The 27,612-nt window shown below is 41.4% G+C and overlaps 2 protein-coding genes across 3 annotated transcripts; one reads left to right on the top strand and one right to left on the bottom strand.

The window, feature by feature from the left end:
• Positions 1–674: 674 nt before the first annotated feature.
• idh2 (isocitrate dehydrogenase (NADP(+)) 2) lies at positions 675–17,977 on the top strand. Its single transcript, XM_027004582.2, has 11 exons — positions 675–872; positions 6,839–6,930; positions 9,750–9,915; positions 10,166–10,326; positions 10,487–10,630; positions 12,399–12,535; positions 13,046–13,197; positions 13,942–14,054; positions 14,402–14,499; positions 16,513–16,605; positions 17,587–17,977. The coding sequence occupies exons 1-11, from the start codon at positions 761–763 to the stop codon at positions 17,669–17,671; spliced, it is 1,353 nt and encodes a 450-aa protein (XP_026860383.1). The 5' UTR covers positions 675–760; the 3' UTR covers positions 17,672–17,977.
• On the bottom strand, positions 17,582–26,838 carry znf710a (zinc finger protein 710a). 2 transcript variants are annotated; one of them, XM_027004581.2, is made up of 5 exons: positions 26,669–26,838; positions 23,004–24,545; positions 20,763–20,954; positions 20,393–20,567; positions 17,582–19,763 (listed from the first exon to the last, which is right to left on the bottom strand). In XM_027004581.2, exons 1-5 carry the CDS (start codon positions 26,711–26,713, stop codon positions 19,600–19,602), a joined length of 2,118 nt encoding a protein of 705 aa, XP_026860382.2. In that variant the 5' UTR covers positions 26,714–26,838; the 3' UTR covers positions 17,582–19,599. The 2 variants fall into 2 exon arrangements, with proteins under 2 accessions (XP_026860382.2, XP_035380939.1); XM_035525046.1 differs by having other exon boundaries at positions 23,034–24,545.
• Between the last annotated feature and the right edge of the window lie 774 nt (positions 26,839–27,612).

Genomic DNA, 27,612 nt, shown 5'->3' with positions numbered 1-27,612 from the left:
ATATCTGTCTGAATATCTAGCCTTTGACCATTCATAATCTGTGCTTATATATCTGATTCCATACAACACAAAACCTTCAGAATGTTTAAAAGGTCCGCTTAAACAGTCACTAAGTCTCCAGAGTGTAAAATGTGTTACAATCTAACCGGCGTTATAAAGGTGAATGACGCGACCTCTGTGACAACGCTGGCTTGTGTTTAACACTGGAACCCGCACTGTCATGCTGTCAAAAGATCAAATTCCTTCTCCGAGTATGGTAACCCCGCCTGGCTAAATTTAGCCAGCTGCTCTGCTAAGAAACAGTTGAGTGCCGGGTCACTATTTCATAATCGCCACACCAGCATTCTGATGCGGTGTTTCATAAGAATGCACATTTAAATCCACTAAGACATAAAATTCTATTCACCATGGAAACAAATCTCAATAGATTAAAGATTGAAAACAAACATAATTACATCCGGGATATTTTCCATTCAGACATGAAGAAAAATACAACAAAGAAAAAAGACAAAACAAATCATTTAGACGCAGGTAAACGAAAATGAAACCAGACGTTTTAAATGATTCTCTCACGTTTGGAACACTCGCATTGGACGCTGATTGGCTACAGAAAACAGCACTGGGTTTGAGGCTCCGCCTCTTCCTTTCATTGTGACGTCGCACCGGAGCGGAGGGATATTGGCCGTACGCGGTAATTTGTTCGATCCTTCTTTCGTTCGGAGTGTCTTCGGGGTGCAACCGAGCAGCATTTGCGGCAAACATGGCCGGTTACCTGAAGGTCCTCAGCTCCCTCACCAAATCTGCCGCTACACTCTCCAAAACCCCGGCGGTCCTCGCTCCTGCAACTTGCCAGAACTCACAGAAGAGGAACTGTGAGTTTTTTAAGCAATTGCTTCTCCAGACCGGTTGAAAACATCTTAGTAACGTTATTTTCAATAGCTGTAGCTCACTGTAGTTTAATTTCGACGTGATAGATAACCTAACGTTGATTTTGCTTTGTCTACAACTTTTCGCTAAGTAGCTAGCGTTAGGTTTATATTGTACATCTAAGTTGGTCTGCTGTCGTTTGAATGAAAGTGATCCTCATTGGTCTTCTCATTTCGTTCGGTTTTGTCGATAGCTAAACCTGGCTAGGATTTTTTTGTCACCGTGCTTTAGTATACGCTGGAGAGGTTGCTACACAAGTTTCCATTCACAACGATAGTTGTGAGTGATTTTTAAGTGAACCGATCTGTACCTACTTCGACATCAGCTGAATATTTAACGTTACCGGCTTGACCTAGACATGGGCCGTCGCTGGCGATTAGCTCGCCATGTAGGCGCTTCTTTGTCTGCTTGCAAGCTGATGGCACAAAAAAGGGTCTTACGACCCTTTGAGGATGTGAAATAAAACAGCTTAACTCATTATTTTAGGAAACAGACACAGAAAAAAACAAACAAACTAATTCATACCTTTAAAGGGGTACATCTCGTTGCGGTTATTGATGGGGGGGATCATTTTTGCCATGCGACGAATAGCGGTATTAAGATGACCGTTGCTACTAGCTAAGATGGCTAATGAGCTAGCGTTAGCGCTAGCGAACTTGGATGCATTTTTATTCGCATAAAATAACTCATTGTAGCTTCAAAAGCAATAAGCGTTTCCATGCCGTTGATGTTTATTCAGCATCATAACATATTTATTTGAACAGTGTTTACAGCATATTATTTGATTACTGCAATGTTGGAAAATCTAAGTCTCAAGGTCAGCCGGTGGGATGCCAGGCTGTCCAGGACTTATAGCTGCCCAAGTACAGCCCACTACACTAACCAGCTTCTTCACTCCAAGAGAAACTGCTCAAAGTACTGCTTACATAGCGGGGTTTTTCAATTTATATTTTGACTGCGGTCTTAGATCACAGTTGTTTGTGAACATTTTGTGTTAAATGAGTCACCCATGGTCAATTCGTTTTCTTCAAAGCAATTTAAGGGACACTAGGTGAAAGGTTATTGAAAACCTTTGAGAGAAAGCCTTTAAGACCTTTTGGATTTTGTAACTAGGGCATTTGACGGGCAGCATGTATCCCCTCAAGGTCCATGATAGCTTCATTCATTCTGTATGACGTAGCTACAGTTCAGCCGTCAAAAGTCCTGTTTATTTGGAAGTTGCTGTAGAGGGTTTCCCAAAATATGAGTTTAAGTTGGATTAACATACTGTTTAAAATAAGCGGTAGCTAAATGGGCCCTCAATGCCTCAAATTGTACTTGGTCATAATTGTAAGTCGCTTTGGGTAAAAGAGTCAGCTTAATGTCATAAATGTAATGTACATGTAAAAGCAGTTTTGGTTATGTGTATCAAGTTGTTACCCTTACTTTTCAACTGTTACCAGGATCAGCAGGTTGTACATACGAAGTTAGCCAATAAAAAAACAAGGTTTTGGTACACGCAGTGTGAGCGGGCCGGAAACCTTTTGTGCGTTGCTACTTTGTGCAGGTTTTTTTTTGGCACTGTCATTGCTGACGACTTTCCAGGTCAAAGTTGAAATCAACAAGGGAGTTTTAGTTAGTAAGAAAATAAATAGATGAAATGTCAGTGACAAATTATGAAAATCGTATATTTATATCGGGTATCTGTTTTGCCTAGTTTCTGGCAGAGATACAAATAGTCTCGTATTCCAGTCAGAAGTCTGAGCTTGATATAGCCAGTTTTACTGCTTGTAAAAAAAAAAAAAAAAAAAAAAAAGTGTGCAATGAAATCTACCATTTTGTTGAACATTTCACCCTATATAAATATTTGCAAGAACAGGTGAATCAATGGTTCTTCAGTTAGAGTATAACATAAACTTTAGTACATGTTGAGTACCCGCCTGCTCCTTCACTGGGCGGGGGGGGGGGGGGTTAACTGTAGTGTTTTTTCATTTCTTTTTCTTTTCTTTCTTTATTTTGTACTGCTATTCAAGAATCAAGGGGACACTTTTTTAGCTGATGCCCCTGACCGCTGAAAACCAGGTGTGGGTCATGTAGGCTCTTCTGTCATGTGCTTTATCACTTAAAGACCTATAGACCTAAAGTAAACATGGGCTGCTTTTCCTCTGTATCCCATACCTTTTTTTATCCATAGTTTTTATCTTCACCTGTACTTAGTTATTCATCTTGGTATTAAATAGATTATGTACAGTTAATTACTATAGGTGTAATGTGTGTAGTCAGTGTAGGCTTTTTAGTATCCGTAGGATTGGGATTGTGTATTAGCTTGTTGATCCTGGTATTTGTTATGTTGGGCTAATATATAATATATATAAACCGGTCTGTTTGAAACTGCCATATATATGTACACACCCAAAAAAGATGATCCTTTTTAGAATGAATGTTTGGTGTGAGCACATTGGGAGTGGTTCCATTCATTTGTTTTCAGTTGTAGTTTGTCCTGAATGAGTGCTGGACTTGGGACAGTGGTAAACAAACAAGTCCTTGTCCGTAGATTTGCTAACTCGTCAATGAAATGCATGAAGTCTGTATTTTGGAAAGGCATTTGAGACCCTGGCTGCTCATCAGACTCTGCTACAAGTCAGCTCATGCATTTTAAGCTCAGCACAGACAGCCTGCTCACTGAGCCAGTGGGTTAATTCCCTGTGCTGCAAAGTACAACAAATTCCCTTTGTAAGCAATGGTGTATTGAAGCATGCTTACATAATCTTGGCTCTTCTCCCTGCTTTGCCCACTGCTTCAAATTAGCAAGGGGGAGTCCTTTGACTCCATACCTCTCTGCTTGTGTTGTTTTTAAGTGCTCATTTGACTTGTAACCCACAATGCACTGCAAATGGCTGGGCTGTGCGGAAGGGCAGAGCTATGTGAAAGCTGAGCCTGCTTTGGATGTCCTTAGCGCAGAGTTAAACATGGCTGCCTGCATGGCCAAGGAGATTACTCTGGCCCATATGCAAATGCACTTTTTAGAGGTTATCTGTTATGTGCAAGGGGGAACTGTACCTCTTTGCACAACTGCCTCATTTTACACATTTCATATGATATTGTAAATGCAAGCTCAGATATGCTTGTGCGTGGAATATGTACACTGTGCTATTTTAATAGAGTTTGCACACCTAGGTTTGTGGGCTTGTCACGTGTGTCTTATCACCTCTTGCAAAAAGCCCTGTCATTTTCTGTAATTTATCACAAATATTTTCCCTAAGTATTCAATGCTGTATATGGTAACAGTGTGTGATATTTCCTGGTTAACGTTAGTTTTAAGCCTTCTTATGATGAACAACTCTACATTTATTTACTTATCTTGAATTTAATGCATAGTGTATGAGCAAATTGTACTTATGGATATTGTGTGGATGGTGGATAGTTTAGTCTGTTATAGTTTCTATAGTCTGTGATTGGAAAGGTTTAAAAATCTTATTCCAGTAATGTGCTGAATAGTATAAATGAATGACAAGGTTATTCAGTTAAATTTGGAAAAGTAGTTTGCGTTTATGCATCTTATCGCTAGACCTTTACATCAAAGAAACCAAATACTGTTATCGTTGTCTTCAGTGTTATTTCTTGCTCTCTTTTCAGTAATAGTACTTTAGATTGTAATGGGACCAATCTCTCTTGGCAGTAGAATAGATCAGTCCTTTCTCCATTCTCATTCTGTCTTCTACTTTTCATCTGCAAAACCATTCAGGTTACTTTTGAATAATTAATTTAGTTGTGCAGGATAAAAACTTTTTGACGTGGGATTTTTGGACTGATACCAGTGTTGGATTGGCTATGACCAGTGTTTTATCAGTGCTTATAAGTGTTTTCCTTTTTGGGTCAGTGCAAGGGGTGGTGCAAACAAAGAATGACAGCAGCAAACTTGTACTATTCGTGTTACTTTTTGGACTTGCAGGTACCTGTGTTTTGGGGTATGTTTTTGCAGTCACCATTAAAAAATGGCAAAAATCAGTACTGAAGTTGGCGAGGGCCACTCTTTTTATAATCTGCTATTACTGTAAATGTTATTTAGTAGGTTAAACCCAAGGCTTATGTGCATAGCCAGAGTTTGTCCATGGACAACCACTGGGTAGTAGAATGGGTCATACTGAAGAGGTCAGTGACTTTAAACATGGCACTGTCTTAGGATCCCACTTTTGCCACAAGTCAGTTTTATGAAATTTCTGCCCTGCTAGATCTGCCCGTCAACTGTACATGGCATTATTTTGAAATGGAATCATCTAGGAGCAACAACAGTTCATACATGAATTGGCAGAACACACAAACTGTTCACTGGAATTGTGTAAAAAATGTTGCTATGGCAGTGTAGAATAGTATAAACAGGTTCTCTGGAGAGATGAATCAAGCTTTACAATCTGATGATCGAATCCAGGTTGGGTAGGTGCCAAGAAAAAGCTGTCTGCTGGAATTGGTAGTGTCAGCGTGGTGGAGCAGGGATGATGATTTAGAGCTGTTTTTTTAGGGATTTCCCTAAAACCCCTTAGTTCCAGGATAATGTTAATGCTACAGCATACAAGTATATTTTGGATAATTGGGTTCTTCAACTTTGTAGCAAAAATTTTTTCCTGTTTTTGCACAGCTGCACCCCTGTGCACGAAGTGAGGTCCATAAAGACATGTTTTGATGTGTTTGGTGTGGAGGAATTCCAGTAGCCAGCACAGAGCTTTGAGCCCAATAACCCCAAACACCTTTGAGTTGATCTGGAACATCGATTGCCAGCCAGACCTTCTCATACTACATCAGTACCTGACCTCATAAATTCTCATTTGGACATGCATTCTCACCTTCGTTGTCTGTCAAACCTTCGCAAAATTACTTCAGCCCGATAGTATCTGTGTATCACTTTCTAGAACACATTGGTTTACAGCTATTGTAGTTTTTGGCTCTTGCACAAATTGACTGAGAACATGTAACTGACTAAAACTATTTAAAGGAAGGCTGGTGGTAATTTGTCCACTCTATAATTTCCTTCCTCGCAGGAAAAGTGTTTCCACTTTAATTCACTACCTGCAATAGGAAGTACTTTGAGCCTTGGCCAGTTTTGTCTGGTGTGGATTATATTAGTTAAACATCTTAGAATAAGTCTTGTCTAGACATAAATTACAGAGAGTTATTTTATTGCATTTTATTGTTCACTTGACTGTTATTATGACTATTGTTAATGATTATAATATTATGACTGGTTATTATATTAATTCTAACAGTTATATACCTAATTTAAAAAAAATTGCAAAACACCTACATAATGTAATCATTCCTCTTATAAAGTCTGTTCAGTGCTATTTCATTCTTTGACAGGTTGGCAGGTTTTAATTTGTTTTAAAATAAAGATACTTTAAGTCCTTGATGGCATCCTCATAATTTTCATTAAAATATAGCCTTTTGACCCCATGGAAAAAGTCAAACTGTTCTTCCACTTAGTCTAGCTGACTTTTGTGCTATCCAGATACCTTAATTGTTTAATAAAAGCTAAGAAATCAATATGTGTGTGCAGTATTAAAAGCTGTCTATTAGTTTTGCAATATGCATTGCTAATTGTCATGAAGGCCCATACAGTCTCATAAACAGGATGTGACTTTCAGCAAGCTAAACATATTGGTTGGCGTGCCTAATGTTCAACATACACATTTTCTAAATAAGTTCAGGTTTCAAATGAAGCCTCATTTGACTGATAACTTTGACTGTACTATTAAATGCATATGACAGTGAAATGTGCTGTGTAGCATGGAGCAGTTGCAGCAGTGCACCACAAGTGATGCACTTGCTTGATTTGTTAGATAATGACTCTGGAATACATTTTTGCATGAACTGGTGGTTTTAGAACTGTAACACTGAGACAAGGATAACTCTAATAAGCCCTTTCTTCTGTCAACAGATGCTGACAAGCGAATCAAGGTGGCTCAGCCCGTGGTGGAGATGGATGGAGATGAGATGACCAGGATCATCTGGGAGTTCATCAAAGAGAAGGTGTTTAAAGCTTAAGAGAGAGGATGAGAATGGGGAAGGGGGAGGGGTCTGTTGACTACAGGGGAAGCAGAGGCTGGCCAGTCTATTTTTATACAGTTTGACACATAGCGAGAGCGAGCAGAAGAAAAGAGGCTTTGAAGAAAACGCTACTGACAACGAAATACGGCAGAGAAGAGTGGGTGGACAGACAGACATGGGGGAAAGAAACATACAGGGCAGGGGTATGCTTAAGCGGGACTCATTGAGGAACCAGTCCTGGCAGTATTATGAGGGCAGCTGGGTATCTGGTTGATTTCCCACCCTTGAGAAGCAGCAGATGGAGAACTAACTCCTAACAAAAACATTACATTTTATAAGCTTATACTCTGCAGTGGCAGGCTAACCTCTAACAAGTTCATTTTTATGTAAGCAACAAAATTTCATAGTGAGCCAGCTTCTGTGTTTTATAGCTTTAAATTGCCTATTTTTTTCATGTTCCAGTTATGCAGCTATGAAGGCAGTATGTGGAGGAGTTGTCATCCTCTCCTTGGTGGGGAAAAAAAGGTTAATGGGTAATGGTTATGTGCCTTGGAGATTCAGGGCCCAAAAGGAAAATGTCTCATGTAAAAAAGAACAAGCAATGCAGGAAGTGAACAACTGGTGGAAAAAGAAACTAGGGCAGCATCCTGAAAGTTGATCTAACAAATCTAATCATCTAGTAGACGGATCAGTTGACTGATATTCTTCTAGAGACGGCACCGGTCTGATACCATGTATCAGAATTATGTTGATATCAGCAAAAGGCTGGATCGGACATTTGGAGAAAAATTGTTAAGGAAACCAATCCGATGTTGTCACAAATAGAGCCTGAAAATAGCACAGTAGTGCTTTACAGCAGTGCACCACAAGTCATGTGATGACAGCCAGGTTAGTTTGAACAGGTGATAACAGTTTGAGCACGGCTATAGAGTTTTTAATGATTAAACTATTATATTCAAATGCAAATGTCCATGCATTTGCACATGTGTGAAGACTGGCATTACCTTCTATTGACAGCATCTGAATGAATAGTTTCTTATCCCTGTTTACTGACACTGATCCATGAACAACTGATTTATTTATTAATTTGTTCTTTAAAAATTCAGATGATGATGGTTCCAGTTTGGCTGTGACGTAGAGGAAGGTCAGGGAAAGGAGAAATGATCAGAACCCTGACAAACAGCCAGAGAGGTGAATGGAAATAAAAACTCTCCCTCTCTAACTTCATGATGTTATTCACTCTATGGCTTTAGCATATTCAAACCATATGCGCAATTGGAAAAACTGCTGAGTTTGCAGTTATCATTCTGAGTTTTAAGGTAGACTGGAAAATATAGGTCAGAAGCTGGAAAACACTAACTTAAAAATAATATATAATATAAAATCGATTTTTGAAAAATATATTTACGCCAAAACGGAACCACAGGTCCACTTGGATTGGTATGTGTATGAAAAATGGCAGTAACGGATCAGCACAGAAAAAATTGGTGTTGTCATCTATAGATTCTTCAAATTGGGGGTTGTTTTTGCGTATTCGACAACAGCCTATATGGATAAGATAGAGTTTAGAAAAATTTGCAGAGAACATTTCAGTGAGAAATAAAGGGAGTTATTTTACATGGCAAGGCTAGCTGAAACGCTTGCAGCAAAAAAACAAAAGAAAAGGAAAAATCCATATGGCAACATGTGCTGGTGGTTAACTGATAAGAGAGGCTGAGCCATGAGGTGGAGTGGTTAGTAAACAAGACTAGCTATGACCATGTCCCAGAGGAAGTCTAGAATTTCAAACTTTTGAAGGACAACCCTAACAAAGTTGAATGTAAACTCTGTATGTATGACATCATTGAGCAAAACAAACCCCTTGACGCAGGCAAGTTGCATAGCTAGGCAGTTGTTCTGCAATTATCTGGACAGTTTTACCATTAGGCTGTTAAAAATGATTGTAAGACTGTAAGAATTAGACTGCAAGAGATTGATTTAAACAGAAGTTCATCTGTACTGACAGTCTCATTATTTGACAGATCCATATGTAAACCTGAGAACTTTCTGGTATTTTTCAAACCAGACTCACTTTTCTCAGACTGGTGTTTCCATACTAGTTTGTTTGCTAAATTGGCCCCAACTGCAGCTGGTGTAATTGTTTAAAGCACAAAGCAAATAAAATAAGCTGCTTTTAGAGTATTTTAGCTTTATTAGTTATTTTTGAATTTGAACATTAGCTAACAATAGGATATGAATCTGGTAAATGAGCAAAGTTAAACAGGTAGTTGGTCATCTCCGTTTGAGATATTGACGTTTGTGTGCGTGTGCGTGTGTGTGTGTGCGTTTGTGTGTGTGTGTGTGTGTGTGTGTGTGTGTGTGCGTGCGCACGCGCTCACAACAGCACTTGTGTCTCATGTTTGTGGTTGAGATTGGGCTTTTACACTATGAAAGGCTGCCTTTTGCACAAATACAGTAAAGGATTATGTTCAAATGTATTATATTTAGATGTGAATGGGCACATAAGAAAGATTTGATTGGGATGTCCAGTAGCCCAATTGTCAAACAGTAATGAAAGTTGATAAACCAGCTAAAGCTAATCTATGTGAGGAAAAACGTCTCTTATTAACATCAAAATGAGATGAATATGCTAACAAGACATTGGTTTTGTTTGAGGTTTGATTAGGACAATTTTTAGCCATCATAAAGGACTACTAAAAGCATTTTAACTTGTAGCACTGTATTTGTAGTATTTAGGCAGGTAAGGATGTGCTTTTCTTCTGCCTGCCTGTTTCCTCTTACCATATACATGGTCATTCCAGCTCATCCTGTCCAACGTTGATGTGGAACTGAAGTACTTTGACTTGGGTCTACCCTATCGTGACCAGACCGATGATCAGGTTACCATCGACTCTGCATTAGCCACCAAAAAGTACAGTGTTGCTGTTAAATGCGCCACTATCACTCCTGACGAAGCCAGAGTTGAAGGTGAGCTACTCCCTGACAACATGCTACAAAGCTGAGGTTTTAAAATTATATCTGGTCATAATTTCAGACCTCAGCTACAAAGTTGAGGTCTAAAATGATATTAGGTAGTGTTGAGGATGGTACATTTCAGTTAGAATTCCAGAATTGATCATGTCATGTAAATATGAATGTTCCAACATGTGGTGTTACTCTCGTAGTGTTAAATTAGTGCTGTATACTCAGATCAGAAACCTTTCTGCCTCTCACTCAGAATTCAAGCTGAAAAAAATGTGGAAAAGCCCCAACGGTACTATCAGAAACATTCTGGGTGGCACTGTTTTCCGTGAGCCAATCATCTGCAAGAACATTCCCAGACTTGTTCCTGGTTGGACACAGGCCATCACAATTGGCAGACACGCCTTTGGTGACCAGGTTTGCTATTCATGGACACCCATTTATACACACGCACGCACTCACTAATATTATTTTTATATATATATATATATATATATATATATATATATATATATATATATATATATATAATTATATTCTCATGTATAATTGTGACTTTTTATATGCTTTATTACAGTATAGAGCGACAGACTTTGTTGTGAACAAACCAGGAAAATTTAAGGTCAGCTTCACCCCTGCTGATGGTAGTAAGGCCCAGGAGTGGGAGGTGTATGACTTTCCTGGTGGAGGCTGTGGTATGGGCATGTACAACACTGATGAGGTGAACCAACCTTTGCATTGCTCTCTTTTAGCTGACTAATAACGTTATAGTGCTCTTTCACCTTTCTTTCTTTTTTATTCTGAGAAGTCAGAATAACATTTCCCAGCAAAGCTGTGCTTTGTTGAGTATTTTGAGAGCAACAGGAAGTGCATTTCATATGAAGATTTTTAGTTTGTGGCTATGAGGGCCTTGCTTGGGAGTTCCAACAACCAATTGTCTACATGGCTACCAAAGCCCTTTTCACAATGCAATTTCTGTCCTGGACAGATCAGATTTTCTAGCCCCTGCCTAGCCGAAGAGGTGTCTAAGTGCCTTTTGTTTCAGGGACTGTGACTAGCTTTAAGAGAAAATGCAAAAGAAAGCCTCTTTTGGATCAGAATCCTATAGATAGACCGAGTGAACGTAGATTAGAACCTTCAAGAAGATTTAGGCCTCAGGTTTCAGATACCTTTTAGAAAAACCTTTAAACAGCAACTCTGAGCTGAGGGGTAGAGTTGGTGTCTTCACCCACAGATAATGTATTTATGCACCTTGTGTGATTTTAATGTTGTGGTTAACGTAATTGGTTAAAGGAGGAGTCCTGGTAACAGGGTGATTATCTAAAAATGTTACTAAACTGGACAATGTGCAATAATATGACTCATCTCACCCCACATTGTTTTTTCTTCTTGTACAATGTGTGCTGAAATAATGGAGATTGCATGTATATGTGTTTACTTTAGAAGAATAAAGTAAATGGTCTTATTTTTGTGGAGCTAGATTGCCTAATGCAGCCTTTGGGAGCATATATGGGATGTGCAGAAATATAATTTCTAGTCTCGTCAGTGGTACACCCAAGAAAGTAACAAAGCCTTCAAAATATGACATGAAAAAATTGATATTCCATGTTCAGTGTTGCAAACTAATTCCACCCAGTGACAGTTTGTCATCATTGTGAACTCGAAATGTCAAGAATACTTGTTTTTGAAACTGTCATGTCCCATTTCTTTAGCATCACAAAATAATCTCAGAATAAATTAGCTGGAGCAGGTGTTGGTACAACTCTCATTACTGCCACTCTGTGAGGAACAACTTCACCCAGTGTAATATGGTGCAGAGATACTCCTTTGCAAGCCCTGCCACTACAGAGAGAAAGACTGCCCCCTGCCAGGACTCAGGAGAACAACAAGCCTGTGATCAATGGGACCTTTGAATCATGTTTATTGATATACGGGAGTTTGGCAATGATATGGGAACTTTTGTGAAATAATTACAGACTATCACATGAGCTCGTAAAAGCATAAACCTGGTGAACTAATGACCGATTGATCAGATGCACCCAGGAAACCCAGTGACCCGTGAAGGCTCTGTGGTCTATATGGATTATGTTTGTGATTTTCAAAAAATAAAATAAATTAAGTTACTTTTGCACATGCTGTATTGGCCAGTGAGCAGAGCTTGTATTACTACTACCAGCTCTGGTGCTTGAAGCTATGACTGCATAGAGTTTTGAATACCTTAATAACTTGCTTTGACTGAATTCCTGTTTTATTTAACTTGGTCACTGGTAATGTATATAAGCACGTCATCAGTTATATGTAGTTATAACTACTTGTGCAAGCATGATTTATACGTCTCTTGTTGAAACATAATTTATGAAATGGTCAGCTTGAACATCTCCTTGAACATCTGTATTTAGTCCCTAGATTCTATGAGGAGCCAATTTTTAACACTTTTCTTATTTTTAATTTCTTTATGACTTGCCTGTCTCTTTTTCTTTCTGTGCCAGTCCATCACTGGTTTTGCTCACAGCTGCTTCCAGTATGCCATTCAGAAGAAATGGCCCCTGTACATGAGCACCAAAAACACTATCCTGAAGGCATATGATGGGCGCTTTAAAGACATCTTCCAGGACATCTTTGAGAAGTGAGATGTTGCACTGATTTAATGTAGATATAGAGAGTCTTATCTCGGTCTAGTTGATTTGGTTAGGTTTTACTTGTTGTTCTGGTGCCATTTTAAATATAAAGTTCCACTCAAACAAGCTGAACTTCTGTGATGAGGGTACCTCTATGTGCTTTGTCTCCAGATTATGGGTGGTTGATATGCTATTGTCCCTGAAGGAATTGCACCACAATGCACTTTTGAGTACATCAGTAGACCTCCAACATTGACTTAAAAAAAGATTTGGAATTTTAAAGTGCATGCCTAGTTCTCCTAATGAAGATAGACTTAATAAGAAATGTATACAATTGTTTGTGTGTTTCCCAATTTGTTAGCTGGCTGCTGAGAAGCTAAATTTATTTAAAATGTTAATTTGTAATAAGATTTTTGTCATGTCACCCACCCCTAAAGGTACGTTTGTAGTAGTTATTTACAGTTAATCCAACTGCTGAAATGAAACATTTAGCCAGTTTATTGAATTGTCATTAACAGAAACTACAAGCCAGAGTTTGACAAGCTGAAGATCTGGTATGAGCACAGGCTTATTGATGACATGGTGGCTCAGGTGCTGAAGTCCTCTGGTGCTTTTGTTTGGGCTTGCAAGAACTATGATGGAGATGTGCAGTCAGACATATTGGCTCAAGGTATGTACCCGACTTTTGGGCAGAGACTGACGGTGACCTGTCCTGAAGTAACCCTGTACTGCACAGTTCAGTGTTTTTCCTGCTCTAATATACTGACCTCTCTGCTAGTAAGTTAACCTCCTGGGTTAATCAGCTTATTCAAGGAAATGCCTAAATATATATTTTATTACTAGGATGAGGAATCACTAGCACAGCCTGGAATATTCTAATAAAAGAATTATTAACGACACATTCTGTAGTACCGCTTCTAAAGCCCATCATGTCCTTGATGCTTCTTGGGTTTTATTTTGGGATGCTCCAATCAACAGGCTTTCTGGGTCTGTTGTGAATCTGCAACTCTACTGTCAGTATCAGCCAAGCTCCCATATGTCCTGTACCATTTATGATGATTAAGGTTTTAGCTGAGGAGCCTCACAATGGACCTCTTCGGTCACCGATGTAAGGGTATATGTAGATTGCTGCTTTTTCAGCAAATTTTCATCTTTTAGAGATATATGGTCCAACTGCCACACTCGCATACCATGTTCACCTATTTAACACAGTGCAGAATTTAGCATCAGCCACTTTAGGTGTACGATGGAAATCTGGCAAAAAGATTGTCATCAACACAATACAATGAAAAATGCAAGATCTTGAAATGGGGTAGAGTGGTGAAGGGGTATGCTGCCCTGCCCTGCTAAAGTTGATGCCATATTGGGGTCATCACTCATGAGAATGTTGAATGAGAGGTCATGGTGTTCCCAGGCTTTGGCTCTCTTGGACTGATGACCTCTGTGCTCGTGTGCCCCGACGGGAAGACCATTGAGGCTGAGGCAGCCCACGGCACTGTCACCAGGCACTATCGTGAGCACCAGAAGGTGAGTGCCAGCTGCTTCCTCCGGTGCACAGCCTAGGGGTCAAAGGACATTGCCATATGCAGCATAGCACATCAGACTAGTTTTTAGTCTGTCTTTGTCCCAAAGCATAGCGTAACATAGTGTAACCACAAAATGTATGGTGCTAGCAAAATTCTGTGGTTTAATTTTTTGACTGGCTCTGCCATCTAGTGGTGACAGTTGTAATGGCATGCATTCTTTGGCTTGAGGCTAATGCCCACTGGATTTGTCTTTTTATACTGTCTGTTCTACCTCGTCTATGGTGTTGACTTGTACAAATAAATTTCTGTCTTCCTGATTTTTACTGTTTTTGCAATCTTTGTTCTTAGGGAAGGCCTACCAGCACCAATCCCATTGCCAGTATCTTTGCCTGGACGAAGGGACTGGAGCACAGGGGCAAGCTTGATGGGAACCAAGACCTGATCAGGTACCTTCTGTCAGTTTAATGCCAGCTTGCTTGATTTCTGCCTTTGCTATAAATATTTTGCTTGTGATAAGTGAGTCCATCTTTCTAGAAATTGATTTGAATAGGAATGTCAGAGTTAAAACAGGTTTTGTGCATTATTTAATGTAGTCAGTTGATCTATGAAACTGATTCATTTGAACAGATTCTGTGTATGGTTATCATATTTTATTGACAATGAATAGCCATTGATAGTTGTGCAGGTTTTTTGTTGTGGGGTATTTCCAGCTCTGTTTCAGTCAAGGTGAAACTGAGTCCTGCATTTGGTGCATATCAGACTGACTATGATTTTACTCACTGATCCTGGTGTGTGCTTTAATGAAGCCTGCCTTTAAAACCACCTATCCCTCTGGCCTGTTACTGGCTTTGCTGTTGGCTAGCCAAGACATCTGATTTACCTTTCATGCATATTTGAAATGCTGGATACATACAAGATTCACTGGAAAGTGCATTCATTAAAAACCCAAATTGATGTTTATTGATAACTCTGTGTTAAACACAAACACAAATTAATGTGTTTATGTTAACAAGTCTAGTTTGAACAAAATAATGATCACCTATGATCATTTTTGTGAAACCGACAAACCAGTGTTTTTGGATTTCTGTGTAGAAAAGGTCATTTTGGTGCACCTTTTTACTGATCACTTTAAAGTGCAGCTAGCATAAATCTATTTTTCTTTAGCATCTCTGGTGTTAGTTCTGGTAGTAGAGGATAGGGTTGGCCTGATAGACGATGTCATTGTCGTCAATGGCTGACAGACATTACAATGGTGAACCAACACACTCCATATATAACTATATTCATCACTTGTGACTTGTCCGGAGATCAACTTGAACTGTAGAAATTATGTATATTTATTTTAAGGAGAATTGTCCTTCCAATGAAATCCCATATATACTGGCCATTTCCCCTTTTTGTGTAATCAGTTATTTTAGGTCCTTTTTGATTTTGTACAACCTTTTACTTTAAATTGTTTTAAATTATTATCTTTTAGACTTCTATTACTTTATTCATATAGGCATATCAAAATAATACTTGCAGTAATGTTTTATATTGTGTTTATTTTGTAGAACATATATCTCCAGTACCAAATTCCTAGCAGCAGATAGAAATGGTTTTACTTATTTGAAAAAAAATTAAATATTGCCGAACAAACAGAAGCTCTAGAGATTGCTTTATTTTAAATAGAGGACATCAAACAATTTCATACCAGCTTGAAGTGATTTTTACAATAAAAGTCACTTTTTTTATTGGAAGGGCTCAATTGATTAATAGTGATTCACACATTAATGGAAATGGTTGAATAGCCTTGGGGGGTGGATGTAAAAGCATGTATATAAATTGTATAGTACTTTTGTAAGATTGCCACTATTCTCCCACCCCAAATGTTCCTGTAGACGTCGTCTTATGCTACTTAGGTAGTCATCACCAATGCACTGCACAGCACTGGGTTTTCGTTACCAATTTTTCCTAGTTCAGCATGTGAGTTGATCATTGTGCTCAATCAATATGGCCTTAATGGCATGAGATGTGCTGGCCTTGAGCAAAGTGAAAGCTCTATGTTGAGTGTGGTTGATGACATGTTATGGGAAGTGCATTTCCCATGAGGGGAAGGAATCTTGAAAACAGTTTTTTGAAAGGTGGCTGACTGCAACATTTTCCTAATTTCTGGCCTGCCAATTATACAGATTCTTATTCTTGTTTTTCTTTTAATAAATGTAGAAATTCACAAAGGAGCCGCTTTCAACCCTGCTGACCGCTCGCTCGTTTAAAATGCTACCTCATCAAATACTGCCACACCAGACAAACCACCGAACAGACAGCAGACAAGCCAGTAAAAAGGCCTCAAGCTAGTGTCAGTTAATTCCACATCAGCTTCGGCTGGACCTGTATCAGTCCCTGTACATCTGATGCAGTTTTTGTTCTGTAAGCAAACTTATTGTGTGATGGTGCTCTGATGGTCTTGCCACCCCCAGGTTCTCCCAGACTCTGGAGCGCGTGTGTGTGGAAACTGTGGAGAGTGGGGTCATGACCAAGGATCTGGCTGGTTGTATTCATGGCCTGTCTAAGTAAGTTAGGTTTCCATGTAGTCCACAAAACCGGTTACACTGTGGTGACAATTTTCTCTGAGAAGGCATTTATGAAATCCCACTGTTGTCATATTTAATTTCAGTTTCTTGTGTAGCTCAGTTAAATTGGAAATGGTGAATGCAAAACCCTTTTAACCATTGTTTCTCTGTTGAGTTTCAGCTACAGTTAACATAGGCTGCTGAACGCAAACACTTTCAGGCCCTTAGTATGTGTCAGAGCTAGGCTACGTGATTTGAAACCTGTTTTAGTAGGCAGGTTGGTTAAATATGACACATTTGCATTTATCAGTTTTTGGAACACAAATGACTGAGCAATTTCAGAGTGAATATGTAGAAGGACTGATGACTAGCACTCGTGTGCCAAATTGTCATCTTGTTTCACAATTTACCTAGGACTGTTTGGCGTCCTTAAAACGAACAAAATCTCTGAGCTCAGACTTTGCCTTTTTTCCCCCCGCTATCTCAGACTTTGCTAGCCTGTATCATCAGTAACATTATTAAACATCAGGGAATTGTTAATTGGTGCAGTTCTTATTTTGAATTCTGTTTTCTCCAGTTTAGAGTCTCTGCAGCCATTTGTTTTTTGCAGGTAGCTTTGAGTGAATATTGATCAACACTTATTTGCATGATTTTATCACTTTTGTTTGACTGGCACATCAGTAGTTTGGCCACTGATTATTTTACCCCTCTCTACATTTTATCAGGCCTTTCAAAATGCAAGTTAATTTACATTTGAAGGATGATGTTTATTAAATAACATCTTGGTGAACATAACACTTTTGGGGACACTGAAGGTTTTATTGGGATTTGGGTATTTGAACTATTGAACAGTTTGTGTTTTTTGGCCCATGGTCTGATGAGGTGTTTTCAGTACAATAAAACAGTGTGATTGCATTCTGACTTTTATCCCAAGTTGTTTTGGGGTTTCTGTGTTTGACTTGTCTGTGTCTTTTGCTGCAGTGTTAAGCTCAATGAGCACTACGTCAACACCACAGACTTCTTGGACGCAATCAAGACCAACCTTGACAAGGCCCTGGGCAAATGAAGGAATACAGTGAAGATGGTGAAAAGGGTCTTTTTTTGTACCTCATTTTTAACTTAAAGTTCATAATAACCACAAGCATTAAGCCTCAAGGGAGAAGTTAAAAACAAAAGTAGAAGTTGTATTCTTAGTGCTGTTGGCTAAACTGCTGGTGCCATCAGTCCACTCCATCACCATTGTCTCCTTACAACTCCAAGGTTTTATTTTTGTAAAATGAAGTACTGTATGTCAAAAACTGTATTATACCATGGAAAAAAAAAAAAAGGACAGCACCATTTCAGAAACCCTCTAATAAATTGTTTGAACCTCTCTTCTTGTGCTGTTTGTAAAGATGACAAGAGACAGTTAAAGGTAAATAAATGTATTAATATACAGTATTATCCAGAGCACAACATTTAACATAGAACTATCAACTGCATATTCACACTGATGTGCGATGAAAAAGTGAAAGCTTATATAAAACTAAAACGCCCTTGCTAGCTTGGAGTGATGGCTAAAGCTTCAAGGACACATTCTGAAACAGCAGAACTTGCTCAGTCTGCACTGTGGGTTTTTCCTTTTTTTCTTTTTTTAAGTGTGCTGTATTAACATAATGTAGCATTGCCTGGCTTGCAGGACCGAGGGTGTCCATGTAAAGCTAAGCAGGAACAGAATACATTGTACATTTTCTCAATCACTCTGTGCTGGGTCTCTGGCCCTGTCCTGCGTCAGTGGCCTGTCGTTCATCACTTTAGAGCTCCATGCGAGAATGATGGATAGCCCACTGTCTTACAGACACAAAGGCAGTTAATATTCCTGTCCCAAGTTTTTCAGAACATTGTCCTCACATTCAACCCCAGAGACCAACAATAGCCATAGGAATGATGGCACGTGCCTTATTTTTGGGAATTTTGACACAGTGTTCCTCACATGGTGCAGTACCATGTGACCAAATGCAACAAGAACAATGACCACGTAAGTCAGTCCTGCCGAAAAGAATACAAAAGTGGGTCTTTGCTACCATATCGTCACCCCAGATATAATTCCAGACAGTTAAACAGTACAGTGCTTTCCCAATATGGAACATCAATAGTATGTTACCCTTGAGCATGCCAAGAAAATAACATTGCACAATAAATACAGGTTCCAAAAATGCCCCAATGTTACAATACTGAAATGTGTCTGGAGAGTGACCTGGACTTGCTCCGGGCAAAACCAGAATGCAACAGGCACTGAAGACTTCCTCACACCTTAGTCAATCCACTGGTCACAAACATGGTCCTACATGCTTCATTAATAAGAAAAAAAACAACCAAAAAAAAAAAAAAAAAAAAAACCCCAAAACAACCACCACGGAACACTGCAGAGGAAGATTTTTGAAAGGTTATGGGGTGTATTAAGATAGGAAAAAAAAAGAAAGAAATGAAACTGTGTTGGGAAATACCAGAGAATTCACACCTAGTCAGCTTTGGTTTTGTCCAAACTTACTTGTCATAGGACAACTTGAATTATAATTGGCTAGCAATGTGCTTGTAATTAGTCATTTATAATATGGATGGCTCCAACTCGTTTGAAAGAACGGCAGATTGTCTCTGGTGGAGACGTGCCTCTATATACACTGTTGTACTGCATCATAGAATTTAACTCAGATGTTATTCAGTGTTGCTGGCCAACAAGCGTAATTTGGCATGTTAATCAAAAAATTAAAAATCTTCAGTAGTTGTATTCCTCCTTTTATTACCCATATCATGATGGCTAAATGTAGTTTTCTTGTTAAGGGAAATAAGTAACGTTCTTATAATCAGGAGGCGGAAGTGTCACTTCCTCTTACAGAGTAGCCAAAATGGATCCCCGTCCACAATCACTAGGCAGCCATTTCTCAGTCCACCCTGAAGCCTAGCACATTACAGAAACCTCTGTGGCTACCATGTTCCAGTGTCTCCTGGAAATGCTTAGGCTGTGGTGTAGCGGGCAGCAGCCTTGGCGTAGTTGTAGTAACCCATCTCAGCCAGTTTGGCGAGGTCCTGTGCGTTGTTGCTGGCCAGGTTCTCCCGCTCGCTGTAGTCGAAGCTCTCCTCCTCGTAGTCCTCCTGGCCATCCATGTCAGGCAACGTGTCTGAGGAGAGAAAGACGCACTTGCTGAGTCCACACTGGTTTTAACACCCCCTGCACTGAACCACATCATTTGTAATCTGCAGCTGTACACACTTTCAGCTGCTGGTCAATAGAACATTTTAGAAGTTTTGGTCAACATGAAACAGAGTTTCTTGTCTCTCTGGCATGCAGCATTCTAGTGGCTTAATCTCTGCTCACTAGTATTTACTAAACAGAGTGAATCTGATGCCTTCCAACAAATGCAAGGATTAGACGGCAGAATCACAGTGCCAGTCCCAGTCACTTGTTGTGCTGTGTGTGTGAATCACAGGCTTTACTACAGTCTGAAATGTACTGCTGCTTGCCATGATAACACATCATATCCATCTAGTTCAATTGAAAATATGAAACATTATTTTGCTATATTGCACTCACTTCAGTTTAAGTTGAGCAGTATAATCTGATTCATTGTTCATGTAGCCATAATATTGTTGAATCTTTTGGGCATAAGGCAAGGGTGTATGTATTAGAAGACTGCCTAGCCCTTACCATTAAAAAAAAAAGAAAAAAAAAGTCCAGATTGCAGTAATGTAGCTCTAGTATACTGCGACACCATGAGCCTCAGTGAGACAAACCAGTGAATGCCGTTACCTTGCCCATCCGGTGAGGCGTCCAGGATGCCGTGTTTGACCTTCATGTGTCGGCTGAGGTTCCCCTTAAGATTGAACTTACTGGTGCAGTAGGGGCACTTGAAGGGCTTGCTACCTGCGTGAAGGTGCATGTGTCCCAGGAGATTGTACATTCTGTTGAAGGACTTCCCGCACACCTGAATAGCCACACATTGAAAACACATTGGTTTTCACACTGGAAGCCAAAGAGGCTTGGTTAAATCTCAATGGGGATACATAATTTCTCTAGCCTAATTTAAATCAAATCTTGAAAGTAAGACAAAATGCTTGCACTTTTTCCTGAAGTTATGCCTAGTCAGAGTCTGGGTTTAAATAACTTGTTCCTGTCTCACCTTGCACTTAAAGGGTTTGACAGGAAGGTGGACGATCATGTGGGTTTTGAGGGTTTGTTTCTGGACGAAGGTCTTGAAGCAGACGTGGCACTGGAAGGGCCGCACACTTGTGTGGATCAGCATGTGGCGCTTAAGGTTGGCCGAGAGGGTGAACTCACGAGAGCACACGTCACATTTGTAGTCCTTCAGCCCCTTGCAAAGAGACGCAAGTGGCAAACAGTAATCAAAATCAGTTTAGAGTTGCTTTGTTGTCAGGTTTATTTTTAAAAAAAATAAAGAAATTCTGTCGATTCTTTCTGCAGGCTTGCTGAGGTGTAAGGGGAGTTAGCAATAGAATTAGATGAGAAACAGAGATGGTTGCCATAGACACAGCTGAAGCTATAGGATGCTTTGGCTGCTTGTCTTGCTTGCTCACAAGAATTCATAATTCGAGGGGGGGGGATGCACACACTGTAGTTATCGCAGTGCTGCAGGACAAACAAACAAGAACCAATCCACGAACCAGTGCACATTTGAATGTGTTTGATTTGCAAACACACCTGACTCAACTTATCAGCTCATTAACAAGCCATCCAAGCCCTTTAATGGGTAATGGGTACATTAGTTGTGGGTGAACAGCGCATTGCCAGTGCAGTGAAACTCCCGGAGCAGTGCTGGAAAACACTGACACATGCAACTGATAGCTCAGCAGCGCAACCAAGTGTTGTAGAGAACATGGTGCTTAGACAATGGAATGGCATGTTTGTTTGCTACAGGGAAGTGTGGACCAACATTCATACAGAATGCTGCTAACCTGTTAAGGTAAAATTTGTAGGAAGTACAGTATTTGTCTACACTCACTGAAAATATTTAGTTGGCACAATTGTACAACGCATTCTTATCACCCTAACTAGGTCAGAAACCTTTTTTACACATCAGTATTTGTATTTTGTACACAACATGCCTAAAATTTTACACACTAATGGCAATGGCACAATTTCAACATCTTCAGACAATAAAGATTTATCTAATTTAACCAACATTATGCAGCCTTTATAAAAATCTCTAGTTACTGGTAATTTTCATAGTAAATGGGTTTGTCTTGTATCTGGCTACTGCATTGTTAGTCTTTGTTCTTTCTCCATCATTAATTGTATGTAGTGGTTACAGGCAAACCCTAATATGCTCGGATAATATGAGGGTTAATATAATATTCATGATGGTGGTTTCTCATCACTAAGACTGCTATACAAAAAGATGTCTACACATAGTGATTATAGATTTTTCATGAACACCTTGAAGCTGGGCCAAATGGTAGTAGAAAGACCTACAAAACAGCATCTTTTAAAGCTGTAATGCTTGTGTTCGGCCTGGAGCAGCCTTATACTGAGGTGATTTGTGAGGCAATATCTGTATGCAGCGATTTCACATTGTTGTAAGAATAATAAATTTGATTTATGTAGCGTCATTCATAAGCCCAAGGTCACGTTACAGAGATGATCCTTAACTAATGATAAATAGAATTCCATTATAAGGCAATAAATGTCTTATGTAAGCATTCATGAAGACTTCATTAATGCCCACCAAGTTACTGGGAATGCATTATATAGGATTCTCTGAATGCTTTATATAGCCTTATGGTAGAGCATTATAGGAAGATCGTATAATAACCTAATGTAAATGGTTATCACATTTTGAAAGCAGGGTGAATGGAAAGTGTTTCAGTTTAAATGCAGCTAACGTGTATTCTCCTCTATTTTCTGTAGTCTGCAGTCATTATGTGATGAATCATAACCAGATAGAGAGAGAGAGAGAGAGAGATAGATAGATAGATAGATAGATAGATAATAGGGACGTATCAGGTTATGTGATGTTCACAGCATAAAGCACACAGAAGAAAGCAACTCCCCATTGGAGCTAAGAGCAATACCAGGGAGGGCTCTATGGTAGCAGGAGAAGCAGATTGGTTTGCTGCAAGATAGAGTTCATTTTACACTGAAACCGTTTTGGCAACCTGAGTCTCATGACAAACTGAGATACATGCTACCAAACAAGTGATCTCACAGCTAATTTTTAACCTCCAGCAAGGATACATTCCACATTGCTCTAGGCATGTATACTCAGACCTGCAATACAGTCAGCATGGTCACCACTGGGCTGGAGAGTAGGGAGTATGGTTCAGACACTTCATGGGCAACCATTCAAATAAGGGATTGGAGAGTTCGTAGGAAGGCAAAAGAAAAAGGCAGAGGTTAAAAGTACCTTGTGCTCGAGGGCCTGCTGTGTCAGTACCTTGTGCGTGAGCATGTGCTGCTTGAGGTGGTGCACCTGCACAAACTCCATGCCGCACTCGGAGCAGACGAAGGGCCGCATGTTCTGGTGCTTCATCAGGTGGTTCTGGAGCTGGCTGCGGTAGGCGAAGGACTTGTGGCACTCGCCACACTGGAAGGTGGCTGGGCCCTGGTGGCTGACCTGGTGGCGTCGCAGGTGGGCGTGCGTAGGGAACTCCATGCCACACTGCGTGCACACGTGGCAGTGGCCATTCTCATGCTTGGCTTCGTGCGTGCGCAACTCGCTGGGGTAGGCGAAGCCGCGGCCGCAGAAGCGGCAGCTGTACGGCTTCACGTCCGAGTGCTGCAGCATGTGACGCTTCAGGTGGCTGGTCTGCGTGAAGGCCTTCTTGCAGACGGTACACTTGTGCGGCCGTGTGCCCTGATGTGTGAGCAGGTGCGTCTGCAGGTGGCTGGGCTGCTTGAAGAGCTTACCGCAGTGCAGGCACTCATGCGGCTTGATGCCGTTGTGCCCCAGGATGTGCGTCACCAAGTTGTATTTGGATGTGTACGACTTCTCGCACATGCGGCATTTCCAGCGCTTCAGGCCCTCGCCGACATCCACGCAGTACGACTCGTCGATCTGCACGTTGATGTCCAGCCGGTCGATTTGCATGCGCCGGCCCACCGAGTTCTCGCCATCTGCCCACGGCAGGGCCTGCCCGCTGTCCTCGTAGTCAGCTGCCAGGCCCATCTCGGCCGCCTCATAGGCTACCACGCTGGACTCGTAGTAGCGCCTCATCACAGGGCTCACCTCCACCTCTGGTGTCTTGAGGTTCAGTGCCCTCTCCTCCTCCTGCTCTTCCTCCTTCCTGGCTCCTTCCTCTGGCCGGCTGGCTGCTCCACTCTCCCGGCCCCCAGGGCTGCGTCCCACAGCCCGGGACTCCGTGTCTGAGTCGGTGTCTGTCTGCTGTCTGCTCAGCTCCTTGCCGAGCTCGGCGCAGCCTTTGTTAGTGTGCTCCTCCTTCAGCGGGACCCTGTGGGGCGTAAGGTCCAGCACCTCGGGCTCGCTGTCAGTGTGAGAAGCATTCAAGCGGTAGCAGGAGCTAGAGAACTCTGGCCTCTCTCCTTTCACGTGGGCCCGTATGTCAGGGGATTTCGCCGTCGGCTCAACCACCTCTTCCACCCGTGGCCTCTTGTTCCTCCCCCGGGGCCCAGGGCGCCTCCTCTCTGACACCCTGTCCTCCCCATGGGGCTCTGGCAGGTAGTCTCCATTGGCCCCAATCAACTGGTCTGCATATTCATACTCCATTGCCTCTGTAGGGGGCGGGGGGCAGTCGCGTGCTTCTCCCATGTAGAAGCCATTAGGGGCGATGGTGGCACCGAAGATCTCGTTCTGAGATATGAGCCCAAGCACGGCAGCTTGGGCCAAGGACAGGACCACCACCGGGTCAGTCTGCGTGCCAGCGTCCACAACACGCGCCATCACCCTGGAATAGCAGTGGACCAGAGGGACTTCCTGCTCCTGCAGATCCTTCAGCAGAACGGGAAAATATACAGACAATATAGAGCGACAGTAAATCCAAATGGATACAGATTTGCTACAGTAGTCCTGGCAACAAAAACTGTACAGTGGCGTCATGGCAACACTCACTACAATAGGATCCTAGCAACCATGTCAGTGCAACAGCATCACAGTAACACCAGAGCTAAAGAGTCAAGGTGACAAACAGTGTGACAGTATGGAATGCTATCTCCCTTTAACTAGGAAACTATTGCAGACATTCCCTGCCCCCCCCCCCCCCACCATATCATAGTGAGAGAGAGAGAGAGAGAGAGAGAGAGAGAGAGAGAGAGAGAGAGAGAGAGAGAGAGAGAGAGAGAGAGAGAGAGAGAGAGAGAGGCTCCATCTTGCAGAGGCTAAGGGCTCATTAGATGGAAGGGATAAGGCAGATCTATGTAAAGCACCATGCTTCCTTCCTCAGAGGCCTTTAAAAGAACCTGGAGCACAAAGGGAGCCCAGGTCCAACCAGGAAGTCCACATCCGTGGACTGTCCACAGCATTTCCTCTGAAGTCCAGCAGCACCACTGCTGACCTGAAGACTGGAGTTGTTAGTGCTGTAGCTAATGTTAACATGGTTAGAGAGGAAAAGGGTTCAGAGTTGAACTCTGTGTGTGGCTTGGCCCAGCAGTAGATATAATAAGCATTACTCTAGTGAGACTAATGACGGTGAACATCTAATGCTCCGTTTTCATGCAGGCTGAAAGGCGATCGCGTCCATACTCGATGCTTTAGCTCCGAGGCCACTGCACTAGAGTACACAACACCTGCAAACGGGGCATGCAGCCATGGAGGAAGATTTGAACCACAGACTCAGACTCTCTAGGGGTAAAACATGCTGGAACAAAACATGAACACTTCAGGGTGATTATCATCTCTAACAAGGTGCTACCTTGATGGGTGTAGATATTCAAGGCCAGACGACTGTAGCTTTGCGCATATGCAAACAAATGGGCTCTGCATGAGAATACGCGACTGAAAGGCAGTGGTAGTGAGTGACAGCTATAAAATGGGGAAAAAGAGAGAGACAGACAGAAGTGAGAGAAACGGAGAAAGACTGAGAAGGGGAACCTGGATGCCCCGATAACCACGTCATTTATAATTACTGCTTTTAAAGCTGCCAGAGGGAAGAGAAAGAGAGAGTGTGAGTGAATGAGTGAATGAAAGAGGGAGAGATTGAAAGAGGAGTGAGTGAGAGAGTGAGGGAGGGAGGGAAGGGTGATTTAGGGAGCATGTAAAAGAAAGCAATAGAGGAAAAGGGAGGGTGGGGGATGAGAGATTGAGTGAGTGAGGGGAGAGGAGAGTGAGGGAGAGAAAGATAAAGAGAGATAAAGAGAGAAAGAGTGAGAGGAAAAGAGCAGGGAGAGGGAGGGGTTAGTGGGGGAAGAGAGACTGAGAAACACACACACACACAGAGAGAGAGAGAGAGAGAGAGAGAGAGAGAGACAGAGAGAGAGAGAAAGAGAGAGCGTGCGAGAGAGAAAGATAAAGAGAGAGACAGAAAGAGGGAGTGGGAGGGGTTGCGGGGAGTGAGAGACTGAAACAGAGAGAGGGTGAGAAAGAGAGCAAGAGCGGGGAGGGAGGGAGTAGGAAAGAAGGAGCAGAGAAAAAAAAACATGACAAAATGAAAGGCAGAGAAAATGAAAGACAGAAAGACAAATGAAAGAGAGAGCCAGTCAGGCAGGATAGCAGCAATAGCTTGGAGGAGAGGTGAACTGAATGTAAAAATAGTTTAGAAAACAAAACCATGAGATTAACACATAATGAGTGTGTGTGTGTGTGTGTGTGTGTGTGTGTGTGTGTGTGTGTGTGTGTTTGAAGAGAAAGATAACAAGAGACATAGTGTAGTTGAGACAGACAGAATAGTGCTAGACAGAGCGAGAGGTAGAAGCCAGACAGAAAGAGAGGGAGGTTAGACTACCCTTATCAGTAAATATTCTCCTGGCACTCTGAAAAGTCATTTCATGTCCCCTATTTTAAGAGAAAATGGAAAAAGTGAAACTTTTTAAACAGCAATTAACAAACTTTGAAATGAATCAGCAACGCAGACACATTTCCATTGGTAAAGCTAATGTGTGCTAAAGGGAGGCACTCACCTCATTGCTCCTGGTGTGATGTTTAAGGTGTTTCAGGGCTCTCATCCTTCAAGTGAAGTGTGGAGCAAAAAAAAACCCACCTCCTATTTATATCTGAGGGAGTGAAAGGGGCGGAGCCTCTGCTCATCCTCCTCCTACTGTTGCTGTTATCAGAACTGACTGTGCCGGCCTCTCTCTACCTCACTCGCTCTCTCTCTCTCTTGCACTCTGTCTTTCCCTCTTTCTTTCTCTGTCTTTCTCCCCTTCTCTCTCACGCACACCACACACACCACACACACACCCCATTTCTTCTTTTCTCTTTCCTTCTCTCTAGCCTCCCTTCTTCTCTCCCCATCGTTCTGTCTCTCTCACTTTGCTCTCTCTCTCTCTCTCTCTCTTCTCTCTCTCTCTCTCTCTCTCTCTCTCTCACACACACACTTCTGTATTACTTCTCTTTCTCACGCACACACTCAATACAGCATGACCCTTCAACAAACATATTTCTCTAAAAAGCCCATACAAACAAAAGCGCTTGCTTCAATTCTTTATAGACACACAAACAGACACACACCTACCTCTTTTTCCCTCAGAGGCATGTTCTTCAAACACGCAAACATGCTTCAAGCTATCAACACACACACACACACACACACACACACACACACACACACATCTGTAATCACTGGAACACTCACTGTCAGATAATGCATATGATGTGTTGAATTTTTTACTTCCTAGAGTAGCTGAGGATAGTTACACTGGGTCTGTTTATTTCCAAATTTCAAATAATTAAGCTGCAAGACGTTACACAATGTCTGAAAGCTAGTGTGAAAAAAAAGAATGACAAAAGAAAGAAAAGGAGAAAGAAAAAGGAGAAAAGCAGTTTGGAAAGAGAGGGAGGGAGGGAGGGAGGGAGGGAGACAGACATGGGGGAGAGAGAGAATAAGAGGAAGAGGGAGGGGGAG

The sequence above is a fragment of the Electrophorus electricus genome, chromosome 4 (assembly GCF_013358815.1).
Source record: "Electrophorus electricus isolate fEleEle1 chromosome 4, fEleEle1.pri, whole genome shotgun sequence".
Lineage (NCBI taxonomy): Eukaryota > Metazoa > Chordata > Actinopteri > Gymnotiformes > Gymnotidae > Electrophorus > Electrophorus electricus.
Note: the sequence above shows the minus strand (reverse complement) of the source record. Positions and strands in the feature narration are given on the sequence as shown.

What these genes read in the sequence shown, in the direction of transcription:
- idh2 (XM_027004582.2), top strand. Translation starts at nt 761, where the DNA reads ATGGCCGGTTACCTGAAGGTCCTCAGCTCCCTCACCAAATCTGCCGCT. An exon ending in TGACGAAGCCAGAGTTGAAG is followed by an intron (nt 9,916 to 10,165) that starts GTGAGCTACTCC and finishes CCTCTCACTCAG; the next exon opens with AATTCAAGCTGAAAAAAATG. An exon ending in TGTATTCATGGCCTGTCTAA is followed by an intron (nt 16,606 to 17,586) that starts GTAAGTTAGGTT and finishes CTTTTGCTGCAG; the next exon opens with TGTTAAGCTCAATGAGCACT.
- znf710a (XM_027004581.2), bottom strand. Translation starts at nt 26,713, where the DNA reads ATGAGAGCCCTGAAACACCTTAAACATCACACCAGGAGCAATGAG. An exon ending in ATCACACCAGGAGCAATGAG is followed by an intron (nt 24,546 to 26,668) that starts GTGAGTGCCTCC and finishes GTTCTGCTGAAG; the next exon opens with GATCTGCAGGAGCAGGAAGT. An exon ending in CGCCTCACCGGATGGGCAAG is followed by an intron (nt 19,764 to 20,392) that starts GTAACGGCATTC and finishes TTCTCTCCTCAG; the next exon opens with ACACGTTGCCTGACATGGAT.